The following is a 23,971-nucleotide window of genomic DNA, read 5'->3' as shown; positions in this document are numbered from 1 at the left end:
TTCCCTGTTTAACATGTCTGTCCGAGTCTTCTTTATAATGGTAGTTCCTTCATGAGTGATTTGCAACTTGTCCCAGATTTCCTTTGCCGTTGTGCATCGTGATACTCGTCGGTATTCCTCAAAGCTGATAGCACAGTTGAGCAGATTGGTTGCCTTGGCATTTAACTCCACCGTCTTCCTATCTTCCTCGGTCCAGCTTGCTTCTGGTTTAAGAGAAACCACTTCTTGAGCATTTGTGGTAGTTGGAAATTTAGGACCCTCCAAGATGATCTTCCAAAGTCTGTAATCCACGGCTTGTACAAATATCTTCATCCTCTCCTTCCAATAGGTATAATTTTTCCCATTGAAGAGGGGAGGTCTGTTGCTTGATTGACCTTCAGCCAGATTGTATGATAACACATTTGTGCCACTGTTTTCTGCCATGAGGATCTTTACTCCAAGCTGCAAAGCTTGATCTCTTTGAGACCAAGCTCTGATACCAATTGATGGTTTCAGTGGCTAAGAGAAGGGGGGGTTGAATCTTAGCCCCTTTTTTCAATGCTAACACTTGCTGAACTTCAGAAGAGATTTTTCTGTTTTTGCTCGTCACTAAATACGAGCAACTCAGTTTTGTCTCGTCCCTTGCCACGAGACTTTTTGTTTTGTCTCGTCACTTGGCACGAGATAATTCTGGCTTTTGCTCCTGTGTTGTTGAAAACAGAAATGGAGTAGAAAGAGAAGAAGATTGCACCCAGATATATCCTGGTTCGGCTGCTAAGTGCAGTGCAGCCTACATCCAGTCTCCATCACAAACATGATGGAATTTCACTATAATCAATCAGATTACAACTTGTAAAGTGCTAACCCAACTTACAAGGGGATTCCCACAGAATCATGATACACAACATAGATGAACAAAGGAACTCTAAGACATCTATGGCTTTTTCTTTCAATTTTGCACTCTCTGCCTTTTTCCGCTCTATGGCTTTTTCATTACAAACCTCACTGTTTGCCTTTTACCATGAGACTCAAGACATGACAAAATTAAACAGAAAATTACAAAACAGAATACATTGAAGGAGAAGAGAAATCTGTTAGCTCAGGTAGCTCTGAGAACTCTGTGCCTTGCACTCTCAAATTTTCTCCTTGCTTCAAACAGTGGGTGTTCCCCCTTTTTAAAGAAAGAGGAAAGCCTCCACACTTGAAGCCAAAACCGAACCAACTTTCTTCCTCCTTCAACAAACACAGAACCGGTTCGGCCACTCAGAGAGAGAAGAGATAACCATGCATTAACCAACATGCAATTACCTCTAGTCCTTTCTTGATCATCAACCTTCATCAATCCGGGCTCTCCATACTTGGCTTCCTCTCCAAGATGGATTTCTGGCCCTTGATGCCTCATGATGATGATGACTTCATCTGCTTCAAACTCTGCCTCCAACCATCACTTCGCCACTCTAGCTACTCCCTGTGGTGGTTGGTCAGATTCGAAGACAAGCCATGCTTCAAGAATCTCCCTCTTGGCCGAATCTTCTTCTTCCATTTTGAGCATGAAAGGCTCAAGATAGCTTCACCAAATCTAACCACATTTGGTAAGCATCTTAGCCACAGCTCATCTTTCTTTTGGTATGTTTTCTTGCCATCATTAGCTTGATGGTCTTGATGCATGCAACTCTTTCCTTTTCTTCGTTGAAGAACACGGCATCCATTGTTTCCTGGACAAGGACCGAATAGAGAAGAAGAAAGAGATGAGAGAGAATGAAAAGAATCTGAATAAAAGCAAAGCAAAATGGTTAAGCAAATTAATTTGAATAGCTTGCTTTTACTCCCCTAACATAGAGTGGCGTGTTTGACATAATAGCCATCAATCACTTCAGCTGAAAATTTTTCTCTCTCATGTTCCCCATGCATTAATTAACAATGTAATAGATTTTGAGATCCATCACATGGTTAAAGCTTGTTTCCGTTGGAAGCACTAAGCTTTCATTTTTTTTTGTTTCGGACCAAGGGTGGAAACATTCATCACTTGTAAAACTTGGGCTTTGTAGTGTTGAGATTAAAGCTGGCCCAATTGATAAGCATTTGCTTTCCTGATACAATTGTGTAGCGGATCAAGCATAGGAAGCAAATAAGAAAGCATTTGTTTTGGGCTTGCAACATTAATATTTATTCTGGCCCATTCATATAAAATTTCAGCCTCATGCAACAAGGCTAATTGTTGGGCTTAAATCAGAAACTTATTCCTCGGCCCATCATGAAACCTGCAACAAAATTATTAATCAAAATATGTTAAATGAAAATCAGATTAATAATTTTGTAATTATTTATTTTAATAATGTTTAGTCATCACAAGTATTATTTTAGAGTTTTCCAAACTCATCAGTTACCTTTTCAGAATCCTCTTGCTCAGACGCAGAAGGCTGAGTTAATTCGATCTCCTGGGGATTGCTTCCCAAATCTGCTTGGACAGACACGTCTTGGGGCTGATGAACCGGCTTCTCAGGCACAGTATGAACTTCATCATTTTTCTTCTTCTCAGCTGCCTCGGCGGCAGCGGTAGCGGCTGCTGCTGCAACAGCAGCAGTAGCAGCATCAGCATCTTTTTTCTTTTTGCAGCCTCTCTTTGTATGCCCCTTATCACCACAGTAACTGCATGTAAAGGCACCCAGCTATCTCTTTAGGTGTACACCATCTGCAGTGTTGCCTGAGAGTTTTGGGTCAGCTTTAGGCTTCTTAGTTCCAGAAGCACTCGTCTCGTCCGCATCCATCCTCCGCTTCATCTTTAGTTTTCCAGGTTTTGTCTTGATTTTAGGGGCATGTGGCCTGTTACAGTCCTCTGCTTTTTCCCACAGTGGTTGACCTGGAATTGGATTAATGTGGTGGTTATAAGTTTTCTTGTATGAGTCCATGGTCAGCCATCTGTGACAGAAGTCTTCTGGCTGTTTGTTCACACGAGACAGGGCAGCACAAGCGTGCACACACGGGATACCTGCAGGTGCCAAACAGTGAGAGGAACCATGATAATAGTTATGGCTGAAGAAAGTAAAATGCATAAACACAATTAACTTACCCGTTAGCATCCAAAATTGGCATGTGCACAGTCTCTTTCCTATGTCCACAACATGGTTGGTTGGATGTCCGTGCACCTCAAATTTTTCGTATCCGTTATCCCCAGTCCAAATAGGCTTCCAATGCTTGGATTCTTTCCTCACCTTCTCCAGCCTGCTCTTTATAACAGGTGTGAGCTTCCCAGTGTGATTCTGCAGCTTCACCTTGTTTTTCGCTATGGTTCGCATAACAAACATCCTTACCTCCTCCAGCAATGTTATGATGGGTTTGGCTCGTGCATCCTTGATCTTAGCATTGAACACTTCGCAGGCGTTGTTACAGATGCTATCCATAAATGCTAGACGCAAAAACGGTGATGCACGTCAGGCATCACCGCTTTCACTGCTGATATCAGTCCCTGCCAGATTCAGTAAATGTTAGACACATAATCATCCCTGACATTATAATCGTTACACATAATAGTCCCTAACATTTGATTAACATCCCCATAATAGTCCCTACAATTGAGGGTCGTGACCCATAAAGGTCCCTAACGTTTAATAGAACAGCTCGATTAATGACAAAACCAGTAATTACAAGTTCTCTATAAGATGCACTACAAGCATAATGAAAGCACAATTCTTCAAGCAAGCATAACAGCACACCTAATAAGTAACCATGAAGATACAATCATCTCACAGTCTATGCAGATAAGCAAAACAGCAAAATTCTTAACAAAATAAATAACCATCATACTCGAATGGAAGCTACAATACTTCAAGTAAGCATAACTGCAGAAATCTGAATTCCCTTATAACTAACCACCAAAATCCAATAATCCAATGATCAAAGGTCTTACACTAAAAGCTAACCAGCCAAATCTAATGAAAGCACAATCATTCACAGTAAGCATAACGAAACAATTCTTAATATAAGATCACATAAAAATCAAATAGAGACATTTAAATTAAGTCACACCTTTTGCATATCCGATATGAAGCACCAGTCATGCTCTTTATAATGACCCAAGTCCTGATGAAGTAGCTCGAGAAACCATCTCCATGTCTCTGTATTCTCCACTCTGACAATAGCCCAGGCTATGACATAGATATGATGATTAGCATCTAACCCCACGGCTAACAAAATCTGTCCACCAAACCGGGTCTTTAGGAAAGCACCATCCAAACCTATCAAAGGACGGCAACCAGCCTTGAACCCGTTTTTGCAGCCACTTAAGCATATATACATTCTATCAAAGGTAACTTCACCATCTGGTTGGGGGGTGGTGCATATTTGTACAGTGGAACCGGGATTAGTCTTCAACAGCGTCATACCATAATCCCTAACCATCCTATATTGTTCTTTCTCATCCCCATACACTACACTTCTTGCATCCATTAATGCCCTGGATATTGAGTTTTTATTCAGAGTCAAGTCAAACCGTGTCTTGAAGTAAGTTGTAGCCTCGCAGTGTCTAAAATTTGGATACTTTCTCACCTTCTTCACAAGCTTGCTGCATACCCAATTCCTGTTGGCAGCCCTATTCTTGTCCTCTCTTGGGCAAGTGTGGTCATCATTGAATGTCTTAATTTGCCAACATGTGTCTTCATGGTCTCTTGATGCATAAGCCACCCATGGGCACTCTTTCACCTTACACACCGCCCTGCACCTAATGTTATCATTTTTCACTATCTTTATGCTCCTTCCCTCTTGGATTGTATATTCTCTCACAGCTTCTCTAAATTCCCATTTAGTTTCGAACTTCATGCCTACCTCAAGGTGCAGCTCTCCAAACCTTGCACCCTCCCTAAACAGCGGACTTGCCTCTTCAGATTCATTTCCTTCCTCCAGCTCATCTTCTGAGTTTGGAGGCGTCTTCATCTCCTCCGAGTGCCAAGAATTGGTGCCATCTGAGTCAACACCTGGGTCTAGGCCATCCTCTACCCCTTCATGAACACAACCCACAAACCCAAGGTCAACCTCAGCGTCGCTCACCTCCTCCACCAAACCATCGTCTTCATGTAATATCTTCTCCTTCCCTTTACCTAGTGGACTAATATTTCTCTTACCCACCGTAGCATGTATCATGTTTCTCCTAATCCTACTCCCAGTTTTAGGATCATTCCCTGTAGCCTCAGAATCAGAGGAACTACCCTCATCCGGACCTGGCTTGAACATGCTATCCTCTTCACTATCAGAGGAATCAGAAGATACATCAAAGGGAACTTCATTGTTAAACACTTTGCTAGTAAATCCTCTAACAGCAGACCGTGTGCAGGGTCTCCTGGAAATACTTGGTCTCTTGGACAGTTTCTGCTTCTTGCTCCTATCTGATTTGGTGTTCTGACTGGATTTCGTGGGCTGGCTGATTTTGGTGGGCTTCGTGAGCTGGGTGGGCTTCGTGAGCTTGGTGGGCTTGGTGGGCTTGGTGGGCTTGGTGACTTCTGGGGAGTTGTTCTTCTTCACAGGTTTGGTTTTCTTGGAAAGATTGGCAGTTTTGGAGTGTGATGGTTGTGATTGCCGTGGAGATGTTTTGTTTTTTTTTGGGACTGGATTTGCAAGAAGTGTTGGGTACAACCTTAGGGATAGGAGGAGCAACTATGATTGCATGAGTCTCTGTAACTGGGGGACTCACATCAGTATCTGTACCTGCATTACATCCCTCTCCACCATGATCATCCAAGTACACAACTGTGTTATCTCCCTCTAACACCTCCGGCACTGACACTGTATGCTCGAAATATATATCAATCAATCCCTCATTTGTCCTAGCACAATTCACCATCTCTCTTATCTCTTTGTCACTGTTTACATTTCTCAACCCCTTCTCCAAACATTTTCCAGGAACATGCCACCAGCACTGTTTAATGTCATTATACCCAAGCTCCCTATGGTAGTTCCGTATGTAGAACACATCCAGAGTATCAGTGTCTAGATCACCTAAACAGGCCTTATTATCCGGAGAATATATCATAATTCCTTCTGCATTTTTTTTGAAGTCACCCCCATGATGAAACATGATGTCCAACTTCTCCTCCATCTGCAAGAAATTTAAAATTTTTACAATATATAGGGAGAATTTGAAAGCCTACTCATGCATTAAAATGGAAAAATAATCACTACAAGAAAACCTTTTTTTCCAAACCTCCATACTAATCCCTGTTTCTTCCCTGTTTCATTCGGGTATTACAGCAACCCCACAAACCCCAACCAACATTCAAACCCTATACACTACAATGACACCAAAACTCCAGAACCTCAACAACACTGACCAATGCTATCATCAAACAACACTGTATTCAAAATGCAAACTTAAAAAAAAAAGGTTACCTTGAGTCCGATCACAACGTCAGAACCTCGTCTTTGTGGTGAACGAAGGGAAGGGAAGAGCAACAACAACTTCTGATCAGATGACTTCTTCTCTCAAATTTTTGTTAACCCAGCACATACAACCCTACGGCTACGCCATTGTTGGGGAGATGAAGAAGAACTCAGAGGGTGGAAGAAGAAGAGACGAAGTGTTTGTGTTGGTGGAGAAAACTGTTTTTCATATGAAGTAACAACTATACGGCGTCGTTTTTGGCTTTCAAGGGCGCCAAACCCAAAACGACGTCGTTTTGGACATGTCCCACGTGGCAATCCTAGGCCAAGTCAGCACTCCGGTGATGAGTCATCACCTGAAATATGGCCAGGGACTAGTTTGAGTGCTCGGAGCTCTATTTGGAGGACTATAATAGGGAATTCAAAATCTTAGGGATTACTATAAGTAATTGCGTGAATCTCAAGGACTACTATGGGTATTTACTCCAAATATTCGTTTTCTTTCTTGTTCATGGATTACCAAAGGAAAAATGAAAGTGAAAAGATCATGTGCCGCTGTAAAGCAAATTAGACAAAGGAAGAGATAAAGATCACAATTAATCATTTAATTGTTGCGTTAAACATGCTCTTATAAGCTAAGGTGTAATTGAATTACAAAAGTGTCCAACTGCCAAAAGGGACATGCAACTCCCTCCAATGACTAGACTCTTATCTGATGGCTGATGAATTGCAATTTATTTTTTTGTTTTTTGTTTTTTGTTTTTGTCTTTTTTTTTTATAACAATCAAATAAACAAAATTCGTGGAAAGAAATAATATGTCGAAATAAGATTAGTGAGAATAAAAAATTCTCAGCTACGGATAATAATTGTCCTCTGAAATCAGTAAATTATTGAAAAGGAAACATCATTTAGTACCCCATGTGATTTTGTCCGAAGACCATAAACCTCATCAAGTCAATTTCACTCACCACACCAACCAAGCGCTTCCCTTAGCTTCTGCTTGAGAGTTGAGAAAACCCAGAGACTATATTGCAAATTGCGAACCCTTTCCTCACCCATCACCTTTCTTTCTTTCTTCTGACTTCTGATCCCATCTGATCTGCTTCACTGGAGATTTAATCATGGCTGAAAAACTTTATGGTGGAGCTTACCTCTCTCCCTTTGTTAATACTGTTTTGGACAACATGTCTTCAATACTTGAAGAAGACGACTCTTTCCTCGAAAGGAACAACTTGCTTGTTAGGTTGGAGAAAAGTCTGTATGATGTTGGACCTGTTCTTGATGATGCTGAGCTGAAGCAGTTCACTGACAAGAGAGTCAAGAAGTGGCTTGTTGATCTCCAAGATGCTCTCTATTTCGCTGATGACTTGCTCGACGAACTCTCAACCAAAGCCACCATTGATGCCACTCAAAGGGAACCAGGTAACTCTTCCTCCTGGTCTCGTCTGGTTGATTCATATATTGAAGATACTGGTGACTTGGAAAAAATAGTTCGAAGACTAAAATCTGCTGTAGCACGCAAAAATTATCTTCGTTTGAAGGAGACCGCAAAGGTGGACATCTCATGGAGAATTCCATCCACATGTCTTGTTGAACCATCGGAGATATGTGGCAGGAAAGAAGACAAGGAGGCCCTACTGAAACTGTTGTTAGATGATGATGATGCTGCTGATGGTGATTTATCTGTCATTCCCATTGTGGGCATGGGCGGAATAGGAAAGACTACTTTGGCTCAATTGCTTTACCACGATGACAAAGTGAAGGAGAATTTTGATTTTCGAGGTTGGGTTTGTGTGTCAGCAGAGTTTGATGTTGTCAAGGTCACCAAGACTGTAATCGAGGCAATAACTTCAAGTTCTTGTAACTTGACAGATTTGAATTTACTTCAGCTTGATTTAAAGGAAAAGTTGTCGAGGCAAAAGTTCTTCATTGTCTTGGACGACGTATGGAATGAAAATTATAGTGATTGGGATAAGCTTCTAAAACCTTTTCAAAAGGGGGTTAAGGGAAGTAAAATTCTAATAACCACTAGAAACAAAAATGTAGCTTCTTTAGTGCAGACTGTTTCACCTCATGAACTAAGATCATTGTCCGATGAAGATTGTTGGTTGGTGTTTACAAAGCATGCACGTCTGTCAACTGTTTCTGTGGAGAATCCAACCCTGGAAAAAATCGGCAGAGATATCGTAAAGAAGTGTGATGGATTGCCCTTGGCAGCTCAAGCCCTTGGAGGCATATTGCGTGGAAATTCTGATATCGGATATTGGAAACATTTACTGAAGAGTGAAATCTGGAAACTCTCCCATGACAGAATAAATGTTGTTCCAGCGTTAATGATAAGTTATTATTTTCTTCCTTCATATTTGAAGCAATGCTTTGTTTATTGTTCCTTGTATCCCAAGGACTATGAATTTAGCAAGGATGAATTGATGCTGTTATGGATGGCAGAGAATTTTTTGCAACCGGTAGAAAAAAAGACTATAGAAGAAGTTGGTGGTGAATATTTTGATGAATTAATTGCGAGATCGTTTTTGCAACCTCATAGTACCAAGAAAAATAAATTTGTGATGCATGATCTTGTTCATGATTTAGCAATGACATGTGCTGGAGAATTCTATTTCAGAGCTGAAGAGCTTCGGAATGCAGTTGAGGTTGATATTAAAGCTCGTCATTTGTCACATAACGCCAAAGGCAATTATCCAATGTCAAATCTTTTGGGAGTTTGTGATAGAGTAAAACATACAAGGACATTTCTTGAAATCAACTTGAACGAGTGGATTCCATCCAATATGGAAAATGCAGCTTGTATTTTGTTGTCACAGTTGAAGTACATGAGGGCTTTGTCGTTGAAAAACTTTCCTCTTGTGTCAGTGCCTGATTCAATAGGTGAGTTGATTCATTTGCGTTACTTGGATCTCTCTGGGACCGACATTGTGACATTGCCGGAGTCATTGGGTAACCTGTATAACTTGCAGACCTTGAAGTTGAATTGGTGTAGAAATCTGAAAATGCTACCTGTTTGCATGAAAGACCTTGTAAATTTGCGCCATCTTGATATAAGAGAAACTCGTGTGCACGTGATGCCGAAAGGCATGAGCCAGTTGAAAAATTTGCAGTTTTTAAGCAACTATGTTGTTGGGAAGCGTGAAGAGAACAAGATGACAGAATTGGGAGCACTTGCAGATCTACAGCAATCTATTTCCATTGCCGGTTTGGAGAATGTGGTGAACAGCAGTGAAGCTTCGATGGCAAGAATGTTTGATAAGGATGGCATTTGTTCTTTGCAGTTGAGTTGGTCGCCAGATGAAGATGAGAATATAGTTGATTCCCAAACAGAAAGAGATATACTCGACAAGTTACAACCTCACACTAATTTGAAAGAACTAGAAATCCGGGGTTACAGGGGTACAACATTTTCAGATTGGTTGGGAAGTTCTTCCTACCGCAACATCACATATGTAAGGCTGGATGGTTGCAGGAATTGTTGTATGCTTCCTTCATTTGGACAACTGCCCTCTTTGAAGGGCCTATCAATTTCAGGTTTTGAAAGTGTGGAAATTGTGGGTGCTGAGTTTTACTTTTACCAGAACGATGAATCTTGTTTGGAGACTCCATTTCCAAAGCTTAAAATTCTTTCGTTTTCATCAATGCGTTGCTGGAAGGAGTGGCGTTCATTGGAGTTCAATGGGTTTCCTCGACTTAGGCATCTCAACATAAGTGAGTGTCCGATGTTGAGAGGAGATTTGCCCAATCATCTACCATCTTTGCAATCACTTCAGATTGAGAAGTGCGATGAGGTGAGTTGTTGTGTTCCAAGGGCTCCTGCGATTAACAGTCTTTCAATTTCAGGAAAGCATCTAGTGGGGTCCGTGGTGGAGGCCATTACCAACACGCAACTCACTTGCCTCACTTCTTTATGCATCTCAGATTGTTCCTCCCACATATGGTTTCCTGTGAGTGCTATTCCCCCATCACTACAAAAGTTGAAGATACGGGATTGCAGAAAATTAGAATTCGAAATGGATGGCCAACACCACTCACTTCAGGAACTATACATACGTAGCAGCTGTGATTCACTTGCGTCCTTCTCCTTGTTGGATTCCTTTCCGAATCTCGTGCGTGTTGAGATCAAGTACTGTGGAAACATGGAGTCTATTGTGGTGTCACGCTCTCTTTCATGTCTCCGTTATTTATGGATCAAGCATTGTGGGAGTTTGAAATCCGTGTCGACGATATGGATGGCAGCACCTCAGCTAGAGCGTCTCTCATTACTGGGTTGCCCAGAGATCGATTTGTGTGCTCCAGGGGTTCCACACCGTAGCCTCAGATATCTTTCCATCAGCTACTGCGAGAAACTAGTGAGCACTGCAGCATTCATGAACTCACAATTTCAAGGGCTTATTCATCTTAGGATTGAAGGTGAATGTGAGAGTGTGAAGTGCCTCCCAAAGGAAGGTTGGTTGCCTGCCTCCCTTGAGTCTCTCACACTGATAAGCATTGAGAGTCTGGAGACGTTGGAATGCAAGGGACTTGCCCACCTCACCTCCCTCCATGAATTATCTATTTATGGATGTCCCAAGTTGGAGAATATGGAGGGTGAAAAGCTGCCTGCCTCTATAAAACTACTCATCATCAGTGGTAGCCCTTTGCTGGGTAAACGGTGCGAGATGAAGGACCCACAGATTTGGCCCAAAATCTCTGTTTAAGGATAATAGATGGATTTGGTAATCCAACAACTTCAACAGGTAACTGTTTCTCTCTGTCACAACATTATTCTGTATTTCCCCAAATACATTTGTTTTCTGCACTAACATTTATACTCTGCATATAAAGTGACTCACTAGCTTTTCATTCTTCATCTGCTTTACAACGTTCTTACTCCACATTGTTCATCAAGAGTATTCATTCATTGCAGTACTCTTACATGCTTTGATACTTGCTTCAGACCCTTGGGACATGATGAAATTAGGTTCTTCTTCCAACCTTGATTTAATATTCCTTTTGAATACTCAGAAAAAATGCTGTATCTTACCGTGCTTCATATGTTGCATACCATCAACTATGCAGCAAAGTATCGTATATTATTTTGATTTAATATTTGTTCTCTTTTCTTTCGTTTTATTGTTGATGGATTCCTCAATAAGAGAATGACGTTCGTGGTAATTGAAAAAACTTAGAATCTTATATGATTCGCTCTAAATTCTTTTATATTTCGTTGAAGTGTGCTATTTCTTTGAGCCTTTTTTACCAAAAGAAAGTTCATGCAAGATAATTGATTTATCTAAACAAAATTTACCATAGTTTATGGTTGAAAACTGAATTGTGCTTTTGTTTTTCTGATATGTAGATAAAGGGCAGGTATAATCTAACTCCACATTGCTGTTAGTGCTGTTAATGCATTGCACCATTCCTTACATGCACGGTTTCTATTCTCATATAGTTTTCGTTTGGAGCTAGAGAGTACTTCTTGTGTCAAGGGCTTGTTGTTGACTTGTTGCCTCCACTTGCCAGATGTAAGGATGGTATTTTCGGTGGTGTTATGAACTAATAAACACCTGCATTGCATTACTTCTTTCATGTATCTTCTTTTTTTTCTTTTCCAATTCTTGCTGCTGACAACTTATACATTGAAGTTTATTACAACACTGACTGCTTTTTCTTTTGTTCTATTGATAAGATGATAAAATCTACCGTGGGGAAAGTGTACAGTATACCCTTGAAGGATACAGCTCATGAGATTGAGGCTGCTGATAAGCAAAGAAGGGAGTGCTCTGATATAGGCATCACAATTGGTGCAACAATTTGAAGTTCTTTATGAGGTTCAAGATCCTTGAGAATGCCAAACGGACACTCTCAAGGAGAATAGAAGTCGTGCTGTGACTCCTTCTAAAGAAGTGGCTAGGAATCAGTAAAGAAACTTGATATCATGATCACTGAGATCTCCATTTGATCTGAGTTTGAATTACAAATATTGTTCACTCACTGTTTGTGGTGTATGCTTTCCTTTCCTTTAAGTACTTCATAGTTCTTATGTTAGTAAGTAATGTGTGATTAGTTTAGTTGTAACATGGAAAGGACTAACTTAATTGTACTTGAAGAAGAGAGTATTCAATAAATAGTAGATGTTTTTGGCCCCAGTCCTATTCCCTGATGGCAATGCCGAAGGGGGATAGAGGCTGGTCCTTAACCAGGCACTTGATGGCTATGCCGGAGAGTCTTTGCTTGGGGGTTTATTTTTCAAAAAAGAATAAAAGGTGTAAGATGGACAGATGTTTATGGTTAACAAGAAGTTAAGAATGAAGAATTACTTCTTCCAGTGGCTTAATTGTGGTTTATTTGGCACTGTTCTTTGTTTTCTTTTATGCACTGGAAATAATTAAGATTGCCTACTTTCCCTTAAAATGATTATACTTGATAAACTGAATGTGTGGTGAGACACCAAAAAAAAAAAAAATGAATGTGGCGAAAACTTGCAAATCTTCTCTGGGTTATGATTATAATAAATTTTCTTATTCTAACATAAAAAAAAACCATTTAGTTTCTAAATTTAAAAAGAATGGTTAGAAAAGATCTTGTTTACATGATGAAGTTACAAGTGCTGAAAACAAGGACATAAATGCAAAAGGAAGAGTTAAGAGAATGAAGTGGAAAAATCTTATTGAAGATAAAATATTAAGGGTATCATGTCAATGGTTTTATACATTTAGATACAAGAGATACAAGGGTATCATGTCAATTGTTAAGTGCTCTACAAGTATTTGAATATATCAAAAATGTATATCATTTTTCTTTTATAGGAAAGATTTAGTAAATGATACTTTGTGAATTTTTTGTTGGCAACTATTTGTAGATTGTATTAATCTGTAATTGTTTCTATTAACACTACATTATATTGCAAAGGGTATACCAGTTGTACTAATCAGTGCTATTAATTTCCACTGACAATAAAGAAAGAAATACAATTGAAGTGAAACTTCTAGAGCACAGTTTCCTTTTGGTCCTACTAATTTCATGAATATTTAAATTAAGTCTACTTAACAGTATGTTATTAAACATTTTTGGACGTGTGCTAATTTTGACCTGATATTTTTCCTATTCACATAACTATTCTGAAGTTATGGAAGGATGATTCAGAATAACCGAGGCACCTTTTGAAATCTTATGAATACAGTTGATACATACTGTTTCAAAGAAAATTGTGATCAAAATGTAAAAAATTAAAATACTACTATGTGCTATCAAGTATAGTGTCATGACCCGAACCAAGCCATAACTGGCGCTCAAGGGACAAGTCCCTCAGCAAGCCAAACGACCAAATTTTCAGAAAAACGGACAGAATCTCCTCTGTTTCTAGGACCTTACCAACATAAATATTAACTCCCTGTATCAATAATAAACCTCCATTTCCAAGACAACAACAACAACATACTCCAAATTATATCCACAACCAAATATATCCAAAATACGCATCATATATATATATATCAAGTTGATAACTAGAGTATATAATTAAAACCATAAGTTTTACATAACCAAATCATAATCACCACCTAAACAGTTCAAGATTCAAAATAACATAACCCACACGAGGATCCTGCCTGTGACATATGGAGCATTGACATAATCTAGATTTTTAGCAAAGGTTCCATTACATAATTACTTAGCCCTTGGAAAGAAGAAGGGATCACCAAAATGACTAAGATCTACTGAGGGGCAGGTGGAATGGAACCTGGAATGACTCCTGTATCTGAAAAATATGGGAATATAATAGGGTGAGTTTTGCAACTCAGTGAGCAAACATTACATCTATAACCCACACGAGACAATACAGAATTTACCTTGAAAATTATATTTCTTTTCAGAGATGAGGAATTCATATTAATTAATTATACAAACATTAGATAAATAGTTAAGCGGATGAACTGAAATGGGAGTTCTCATTCCAGAAGTCAAATCAAATCAAATATTACACACCTAGGGCGGCTCCACCTCTAAGGGTAGCCCTTTCCTCTAGTGTGCCCGTACGGTATAACAGATCCAACGTGTGGCCTACACGTTAGGCTAGCAACGCCCCCTGCTAGCTGAGGTCTGAGCCAGATGCATCTAGGTTAACGTCATAACCGCTGTTAACTACGGTTTTCTAGTCAGAGTCTCCCAAACCAATCCAAACCAAATCACTTATAAAAATCTCTAGTGCTTATAACATACTACTAAATTCCATAGCAAATCAATATATATAGGATTGCATACTAAAATTTAATTAAAATTTACATAAGGTCAAATAAGAAAACATTTATACTTTACAAAATATATAAATATCGTCTCGTGTGTATTTTTATAAAGTTGTAAGTTTCACAAATCAATATTTATTTTCAAAAATTCAGAAATCACAATAATAAAATATTTTCAAACTCCAAAATTAATGATTCAACATAGATATTGATAATAATATATTTAAAAACAATTATAGATATAATATCCACTCACAACTTGATTCAAAAGAACCGGAAGCAACTCTGAGCGCGTCAACGAGCTACCAAATGATGTTCAATAATTCTACAACTCTAGAAATATGACAATAATGATATTTGTGAGCTACTAATATTGTCAATTAACATAATCTTACTCACCTTGACAAAAGCCCCAAATTTTCTAACCCTAATAACCCTAATTCGGATTTATACATACCCATAAATATATAGATGACAAAAATTGGGAATATGGCTAATTATTGAGTCAAAGAGTTACCTTGAAGCCTCAATAATAATTGGAACTCAAATTTGAATGCTTCCTTCACTCATTAGTATGAGCTTCTTGATTTGGGGTTGTGAAAAATAAAAATTTACTTTGGATATAGATGATATATTAAAATAGAGATAAAATAAAAGGGTAAAATGAAATCTGGTGTGATGATATATTAAAATAGAGATAAAATAAAAGGGTAAAATGAAATCTGGTGTGTTGTGGTTGGATGAAGATTTTGAAATGAAGAAGATGGAATGGAAGAGGAGATGAAGGAAAAGAGAGGGTTTGGTTTTGATTTGTATGAAGGAAATGAAAATAAAAGAGAGAGGGAGGGATCAGGGAAGGCTCGAGAGAATAAGGAGGGGGAAGGGGTTTAAGTGGGGGCATGTGCCACCCACGTGACTATGCACTTCTGTTTCCTTTTTTTTTTTCGTGGGTATAACATTCTTTCCCCCTTAAAAAAATTTGGTCCCCGAATTTTGAACTTATATACTACGATAGATGTAATTATTACCTTCAGACTCAAATAAATATGGATATTTGTCGCGCATGGTATCCTCCACTTCCCAAGTTGCTTCTTCTACCGAATGATTCTTCCAAATAACTTTCACAGATGCTATCTCTTTAGAACGTAGTTTCTTTACTTGGCGATCAACTATAGCCACTGGTTCCTCTTCAAATGATAAATCCCCCTGTAGCTCTATGGCTTGTGGTGCAAGCACATGAGATGGGTCGGGAAGGTATTTGCGCAACATTGGTACATGAAAGACTGGATGAATCATAGACAACTCAGGCGGCAATGCCAAGCGGTAAGCAACTGCACCTATTCTGTCCAATATCTCAAATGGACCAATGTATCGAGGACTAAGCTTGCCTCTTTTCCCAAACCTCATCACTCCCTTCATAGGCGACACTCTCAGAAATACCTGATCACCCACTGAAAACTCTATATTACGCCTTCTATTATCAACATAAGCCTTCTGTCTACTCTGAGCTGCTAATAAACGTTCTCTTATTATGCGAACCTTCTCAACCGCATCTTGTACCAAATTTGGCCCTAAAAGCTTAACCTCACCAACCTCAAACCACCCAATAGGTGACCTGCATCTTCTCCCATAAAGAGCCTCAAATGGTGCCATTTGAATGCTGGCTTGATAACTATTATTATAAGAGAACTCGATCAAAGGTAGATAGCTGTCCCAATTCCCACCAAAATCTAGAACACAACACCTTAACATGTCTTCCAATATCTGGATCGTCCTCTCTGATTGCCCATCGGTTTGAGGGTGAAAAGCTGTGCTAAGATCTAGACGAGTTCCTAACGCTTTTTGAAAAGATTTCCAAAAATGAGAGGTGAACTGGAGCCCGCGATCTGAAATAATGGACACTGGAATTCCATGTAGCTTAACTATCTCATCAACATAAAGTTGAGCATACCGAGCTGCACTGAAAGTTGTTTTCACCGGAAGAAAGTGAGCTGACTTCGTCATTCTATCCACAATTACCCAAATTGAATCAAAACCTTTAAAACTACGAGGTAAACCTATTACAAAATCCATTGTAATCCTTTCCCACTTCCATTCAGGTATCTCAATCTGTTGTAATAACCCAGCAGGTCTTTGATGTTCAGCTTTAACTTGTTGGCAAGTTAAGCAATGAGAAACAAAAACTCCTATGTCTTTCTTCATGCCTTCCCACCAAAACAATTGTTTCAAGTCTTGATACATCTTATTGGAGCCTGGATGAACAGTATACTTAGAATTGTGAGCCTCCTCCAAAATAGCTTTCTTCAAGTCGGGGTTATCTGGCACACATAAGCGTTGACCACAACGCAAAACATCTTGATCAAGAGAAAAGTCTGAGTTCCTCCCATTGCGAACATCTTCCATAAGCTTTCTTAGTTTCGGATCATCACTTTGTGCAACCTTGATCTGTTCTATCAGGGAAGATTGGGTTCGAACACGTGCTAAGAAAACTCCTGATTCTCCAAGATCAAATTGAATTCCACTGGCCTCCAATTGATGGACTTCTTCAACAATTGGTCTCCTTCCAAGAGTGATATGGGCCAAGCTACCCATAGATTTCCTACTGAGGGCATCTGCTACAACATTTGCCTTTCCAAGATGATACAAAATGGTACAATCATAATCTTTTAGCAACTCCATCCATCTCCGTTGCCTTAAATTTAAATCCTTTTGTTGGAATATATACTTCAAACTCTTGTGATCCGTATAGATCTCACAGGTCTCACCATAAAGGTAATGTCTCCAAATCTTTAAAGCAAAGACGACCGCTGCCATCTCCAGGTCATGAGTTGGATAATTCTGCTCATGCTTCTTGAGTTGTCGCGAGGCATAGGCAATAACGCGGCCATGCTGCATTAATACACAACCAAGTCCTATCCGAGATGCATCGCAAAAGACTGAGAATCCCCCAGACCCAGAAGGTAAAACAAGAACTGGTGCTGATGTTAGACAAGCCTTAAGTGTCTGGAAACTTTCCTCACAAGCTTCTGACCATTGAAACTTTACATTCTTCTGAGTTAACTTGGTTAATGGTGCAGAAATTCTCGAGAAGTCCTTGATGAATCGCCGATAGTAGCCGGCTAACCCTAGAAAGCTACGAATTTCTGTCATTGTAGTAGGCCTTGGCCACTTCTGAACGGCTTCAACCTTCTTTGGATCCACCATGATTCCATCTTTTGATACCACATGCCCCAAGAATGTCACTTGATCAAGCCAAAACTCACATTTAGAAAACTTAGCATAGAGCTTGTGATCCCTTAAGGTTTGTAACACAATCCTCAAATGATACTCATGCTCCGTAGCACTTTTCGAATACACCAAGATATCATCGATGAAGACGATAACAAAGCGATCTAAGAAAGGTTTGAAGACTCGATTCATTAAGTCCATGAAAGCTGCAGGCGCATTCGTCAGACCAAAGGACATTACTAAGAACTCATAGTGCCCATAGCGAGTACGAAAAGCAGTTTTTGGAATGTCTTCCTCTTTTATCTTCAATTGATGGTACCCTGAACGCAGGTCGATTTTTGAGAAACAGGTAGCTCCTTGAAGTTGATCAAACAAATCATCAATCCTTGGCAATGGATACTTGTTGCGAACAGTTATCTTATTGAGCTGACGATAATCCATACATAGTCGCATCGTTCCATCCTTCTTCTTTACGAATAGAACAGGAGCTCCCCACGGAGAAGTGCTAGGACGAATGAATCCTTTCTCTAGCATATCTTCCAATTGAACTTTTAATTCTCGTAACTCAGTTGGAGCCATACGATAGGGAGGAATGGACACAGGTTGGACTCCCGGAGCCAATTCTATAGAAAACTCAACTTCACGGTCAGGCGGCATCCCCGATAGCTCATCAGGGAACATGTCAGGGAATTCTCTAACAATAGAAACCTGATCAAGACTAGGCACTTCGGCATCAACATCTCTAACAACTGCAAGAAATTCTTGGTTTCCCTTATCCATCAATTGCATAGCACTCATAGATGAGATGATGCTAGCTAAAGTGGGACAGTCATCACCCTTAAAAACAAAAGGTGAGATACCCGGTATGTCAAACTTCACAGTTTTGGAGTAACAACCCACATCAGCATGACAAGCTGCTAACCAATCCATGCCTAAGATGACATCAATATCTTCCATTGGTTCTAAAAGGATCAAATCAGCTAAGGTTTCAACGGTATTAATTCTAACAACACAAGACCGAAATACGACTCGAACCATCGTGGAGACTCCAAGCGGAGTGCCAACATGAAATGGGTGGGATAACAGTTCAGGTTGTTTATCGAAACGAGATGCAAGATGTGGAGATACATATGAATAATGAGAACCCGTATCAAATAACACTCGAGCATCTAAAGAACAAACTTGTAAAGTACCTGCCACCACAGCATGAGAAGCTTGAGCATCTTGACGTGTTAAGGCATACACACGTGCCTGACCTCTTCCTCTTTGGCTCCCTCCTCTGTTATAAGTCTGACCCCTGCCACCTGCTCCTCTGCCACTAGGACCAGAAGAATTTCTAATAGACATAGCTGAAGATGATGGCATTGGTGTTGTAGGACGTGCAATACCTGAAGCAAAGCCTCCTCTAGGATTTGGACAATCCCTCCTAAGATGACCAGATTGACCACAACCAAAACATGCACCAGTAGCCTTGAAACATATACCGGAATGGTAACTCCCACACTGAAGACAATAGGGCTGAGCTGGCCTTGTCTGATTTGAACCCTGTGCACTAGATTGAGAGGTGCTCTTAACAAAAGGTCTGGGATTCGAAACACTCATGGGAGCAGATCCAGAATAAGCAACCCCACCAAAAGATGCTTGAGGACGAGCTCGATACCCCGAATAACCTTGCTGATTAGTTTGACCATGATGAGACTGAAATCCTCCTAAACTAGATCCACTAGAAAATTGTCCCTTCATCTTGGGCTTCTTACCAACATCCTTAAAAGCATTTCTCTCCGCTATCCCAGCTTCAATTCCATAGGCAGAGTTTAGGACATCCTTAAAAGACATGCGTCCGACTTCAGGCATAAGAGTAGTGAACATAGGTCCTGCCAATCCACGAACGAAACGACGAACTTTCATCTCTTCTGAATTCACCAAGTACGGAGCACTCTTAGAAAGTCTAGTAAACTCCTTAGCATACTCAGTCACTGTCATATTCTCTTGCCTTAATCTTTCAAAGGCAATTGCATCTTCTGCTTGCTTGTTAGCTGGATAGAATCGAGCAAGAAACTCTTCAGTAAACTCTTCCCAAGAAGGAGGAGGAAGTCCAGCTGCTTCTTTGCTCTCAAGAAGAGACTCATACCAATATCTTGCTAAACCACGCAAGTTGTAGGATACTAACTCAACAGCCCATTCTTTGGTGCACTTGAGAGCTCGAATAGCTTTCTTTGTATCCTCTAGATATTGTTGTGGATCTTCATCCAATGAATCTCCATTGAAAGTGGACGAATTCAACTTCAAATACTTTTCAATTGGCGGCTCTTGATCCCCAAACAATTGATGAACCCTATGAGGCTGAGGATTTGGCGCATTAGGAAGTCTCGCTTCACCCCTATTTTGATTTGTTAGAACCTGTAACACCGCATTAAGAGTTTGATTCATTCCCCTCAATTCAGCTGCTAAGTCCGGTTGAGCCTCTTACTGCGGGGTTCTCTTGAACTCTCTCGCGGGGTATCTCTCCTTCGCGCCTATCAGCTATCCTTTGGCTCCTTGGCCTTTGTCGAAGCGCTCCAAGTGGCGGAGAAACTGCCCTATTGGATTCAGCAGTATCAGGAGCACCAATAGTTCCACCACGTCTTTTCTTAGGTGGCATCTTCCACCTATCGAGTAAGTAGAGCGATTGAATCACCAACGACATATATATGGAGTTCGAAGACAATAGGACAGACAGAAAGAATTATGAGACCAAAAGATTGAGGACAACTTCCTATAGGCCTCTAGTAACATCACACTTTATGAAAATGGGCCGGCTTCCATTTGCATAATTGTGATCTTACTAAAGGACACTTGCTCCATATTACACAGGAAAACCTAAAGCTCTGATACCACTTTGTCATGACCCGAACCAAGCCATGACTGGCGCTCAAGGGACAAGTCCCTCAGCAAGCCAAACGACCAAATTTTCAGAAAAACGGACAGAATCTCCTCTGTTTCTAGGACCTTACCAACATAAATATTAACTCCCTGTATCAATAATAAACCTCCATTTCCAAGACAACAACAACAACATACTCCAAATTATATCCACAACCAAATATATCCAAAATACGCATCATATATATATATATATCAAGTTGATAACTAGAGTATATAGTTAAAACCATAAGTTTTACATAACCAAATCATAATCACCACCTAAACAGTTCAAGATTCAAAATAACATAACCCACACGAGGATCCTGCCTGTGACATATGGAGCATTGACATAATCTAGATTTTTAGCAAAGGTTCCATTACATAATTACTTAGCCCTTGGAAAGAAGAAGGGATCACCAAAATGACTAAGATCTACTGAGGGGCAGGTGGAATGGAACCTGGAATGACTCCTGTATCTGAAAAATATGGGAATATAATAGGGTGAGTTTTGCAACTCAGTGAGCAAACATTACATCTATAACCCACACGAGACAATACAGAATTTACCTTGAAAATTATATTTCTTTTCAGAGATGAGGAATTCATATTAATTAATTATACAAACATTAGATAAATAGTTAAGCGGATGAACTGAAATGGGAGTTCTCATTCCAGAAGTCAAATCAAATCAAATATTACACACCTAGGGCGGCTCCACCTCTAAGGGTAGCCCTTTCCTCTAGTGTGCCCGTACGGTATAACAGATCCAACGTGTGGCCTACACGTTAGGCTAGCAACGCCCCCTGCTAGCTGAGGTCTGAGCCAGATGCATCTAGGTTAACGTCATAACCGCCGTTAACTACGGTTTTCTAGTCAGAGTCTCCCAAACCAATCCAAACCAAATCACTTATAAAAATCTCTAGTGCTTATAACATACTACTAAATTCCATAGCAAATCAATATATATAGGATTGCATACTAAAATTTAATTAAAATTTACATAAGGTCAAATAAGAAAACATTTATACTTTACAAAATATATAAATATCGTCTCGTGTGTATTTTTATAAAGTTGTAAGTTTCACAAATCAATATTTATTTTCAAAAATTCAGAAATCACAATAATAAAATATTTTCAAACTCCAAAATTAATGATTCAACATAGATATTGATAATAATATATTTAATAACAATTATAGATATAATATCCACTCACAACTTGATTCAAAAGAACCGGAAGCAACTCTGAGCGCGTCAACGAGCTACCAAATGATGTTCAATAATTCTACAACTCTAGAAATATGACAATAATGATATTTGTGAGCTACTAATATTGTCAATTAACATAATCTTACTCACCTTGACAAAAGCTCCAAATTTTCTAACCCTAATAACCCTAATTCGGATTTATACATACCCATAAATATATAGATGACAAAAATTGGGAATATGGCTAATCATTGAGTCAAAGAGTTACCTTGAAGTCTCAATAATAATTGGAACTCAAATTTGAATGCTTCCTTCACTCATTAGTATGAGCTTCTTGATTTGGGGTTGTGAAAAATAAAAATTTACTTTGGATATAGATGATATATTAAAATAGAGATAAAACAAAAGGGTAAAATGAAATCTGGTGTGATGATATATTAAAATAGAGATAAAATAAAAGGGTAAAATGAAATCTGGTGTGTTGTGGTTGGATGAAGATTTTGAAATGAAGAAGATGGAATGGAAGAGGAGATGAAGGAAAAGAGAGGGTTTGGTTTTGATTTGTATGAAGGAAATGAAAATAAAAGAGAGAGGGAGGGATCAGGGAAGGCTCGAGAGAATAAGGAGGGGAAGGAGTTTAAGTGGGGGCATGTGCCACCCACGTGACTATGCACTTCTGTTTCCTTTTTTTTTTTTTTTTCGTGGGTATAACATATAGTGGCTGATTGCATGTTTTAAACTCTGCCTCTATTGGTCCTCATTTCTTGCTTTGCTATTTGATTTTGTATTCTCTCTTGCTTAAATGCATAATGTTTATGTTAAAGCTCCTTCTTTTCTGCCAATTCGCATGGAAGGTATGAAATAGTGGGTTAGTGAGTACCACTAATAACAGAGTTGAAAACTTTTTCTTATGTGCTTCTATAATTTGTAAACCACCTAATCTTCTTTAATGGCCTCATTTTATTCTCTTGCTAATTAGGATCCTTAAAATCTCAAAATATGTACTATATCAGTGTTTCTTCTTTTTCAGGGAATTGGAAGAGAAGAATGAGGCAAAGAAGCAGTTTGTAGCAGATCAAATCAGATGCAGACTAGAGAAGAAGTTATACTGTTTCCTGGTCTTAGATCATCCATTGATTTTATGGAGGTATGAATTATGTCATTTTCCCTCATATTGCATAACACTTATACTGTAACTTCTTCAATCACTGTAAGAAAACAACAACAAAGTCTTAGCCAACTAGCCTTATTTCTATTATGCTTCTCTAATTACCTCCTATCAAATTTATAGTTGCATCTTTGCTCATGTTCATTTTAGACTTTTAGTACACAACATGAGAAAGAGATAACAGAATCAGGAATAATTATGCATTTTCTTTTTTGGCAAGAAAGAAGAAAAAGGAGAAAACAAAGGCCAACAGTAGTATGCACTTCTGTAAATTGATATGGAATGTGTAATACAAAGAAATAAAACCAGAACAATCTCCTTTTACAATGAAGTTAAACTCATGAAATGTAAGAAAATGTAAAGATAAGATATTGTCTCTCTTATAAAAAAAAATAGTAAAAGCTATTATGCCTTATTTTTATATATGATTAAGATAATATGAAACATTTTCACATATTCTAAACAATTTTTTTTTCTATTATTTTCCCACGAAATTTTAGAAAATCAAAAACAGTGGAAATAAAAGTAGAAAATGGAAATACATGATTGGAATTTGGCCTTTCTTTTGCTTGGATTTTCCTACATCTTGAATGTGTTTCTCAAGCAGGGTTGGAGAAGAAGTCACCAGTTATGGATACCATGCTGCTTAGCTTGCTTGGTTGGTATAGAACACTTGCACGAGGCATAATACACAGTTAACTAAGATTAAGTTGGTCATAATACCCTATCCAATGGCTTTCTTACTTTAAGTGTAAGATGGAATGATGCTTTTGTCATACTTACTATCTTGTTGATCTTGATACACAACATGCAAGATTAAGCACTATTTATTGATTATTTTTATCAAGATTAGGAAGTTACAGTTTATGTTTAACTAGGATG

At 39.0% G+C, this 23,971-nt stretch overlaps 2 protein-coding genes and 1 long non-coding RNA gene across 12 annotated transcripts in view; 2 read left to right on the top strand and 1 right to left on the bottom strand.

The window, feature by feature from the left end:
• Nucleotides 1-23,803, top strand: part of LOC112757314 (prolycopene isomerase, chloroplastic) — a 39,309-nt gene extending 15,506 nt beyond the window's left edge. The window contains exon 13 of the mRNA XM_072221992.1: nt 23,697-23,803. Coding sequence (XP_072078093.1) covers nt 23,697-23,788 — 92 coding nt within the window. The 3' untranslated portion in view covers nt 23,789-23,803. The remainder of the gene's footprint in view (nt 1-23,696) is intronic.
• LOC112757247 (putative disease resistance RPP13-like protein 1) overlaps nt 7,152-23,971 on the top strand; it is a 49,174-nt gene continuing 32,354 nt past the window's right edge. Inside the window, exons 1-5 of one of the 10 annotated variants that reach the window (XR_003179405.3) lie at nt 7,233-11,094; nt 11,265-11,318; nt 11,697-11,707; nt 11,790-11,862; nt 12,027-12,271. Coding sequence is in view for 1 of the 10 variants with exons in the window: in XM_025805870.3 (XP_025661655.2) it covers nt 7,471-11,055 (3,585 nt within the window). In the remaining 9 variants the exon portion in view is untranslated. Of the gene's footprint in view, nt 11,095-11,246; nt 11,319-11,696; nt 11,863-12,026; nt 12,675-23,971 lie in introns of those variants that run through there. The other 9 variants (XR_003179403.3, XR_003179410.3, XR_011874740.1 and 6 more) reach the window with 9 other exon arrangements.
• On the bottom strand, nt 20,894-22,532 carry LOC140180731 (uncharacterized). Its single transcript, XR_011874744.1, has 3 exons — nt 22,190-22,532; nt 21,929-22,005; nt 20,894-21,188 (listed from the first exon to the last, which is right to left on the bottom strand). It is a non-coding gene; the product is annotated as an uncharacterized lncRNA (long non-coding RNA).

The sequence above is a fragment of the Arachis hypogaea genome, chromosome 2 (genome assembly GCF_003086295.3).
Source record: "Arachis hypogaea cultivar Tifrunner chromosome 2, arahy.Tifrunner.gnm2.J5K5, whole genome shotgun sequence".
NCBI lineage: Eukaryota > Viridiplantae > Streptophyta > Magnoliopsida > Fabales > Fabaceae > Arachis > Arachis hypogaea.
Note: the sequence above shows the minus strand (reverse complement) of the source record. Positions and strands in the feature narration are given on the sequence as shown.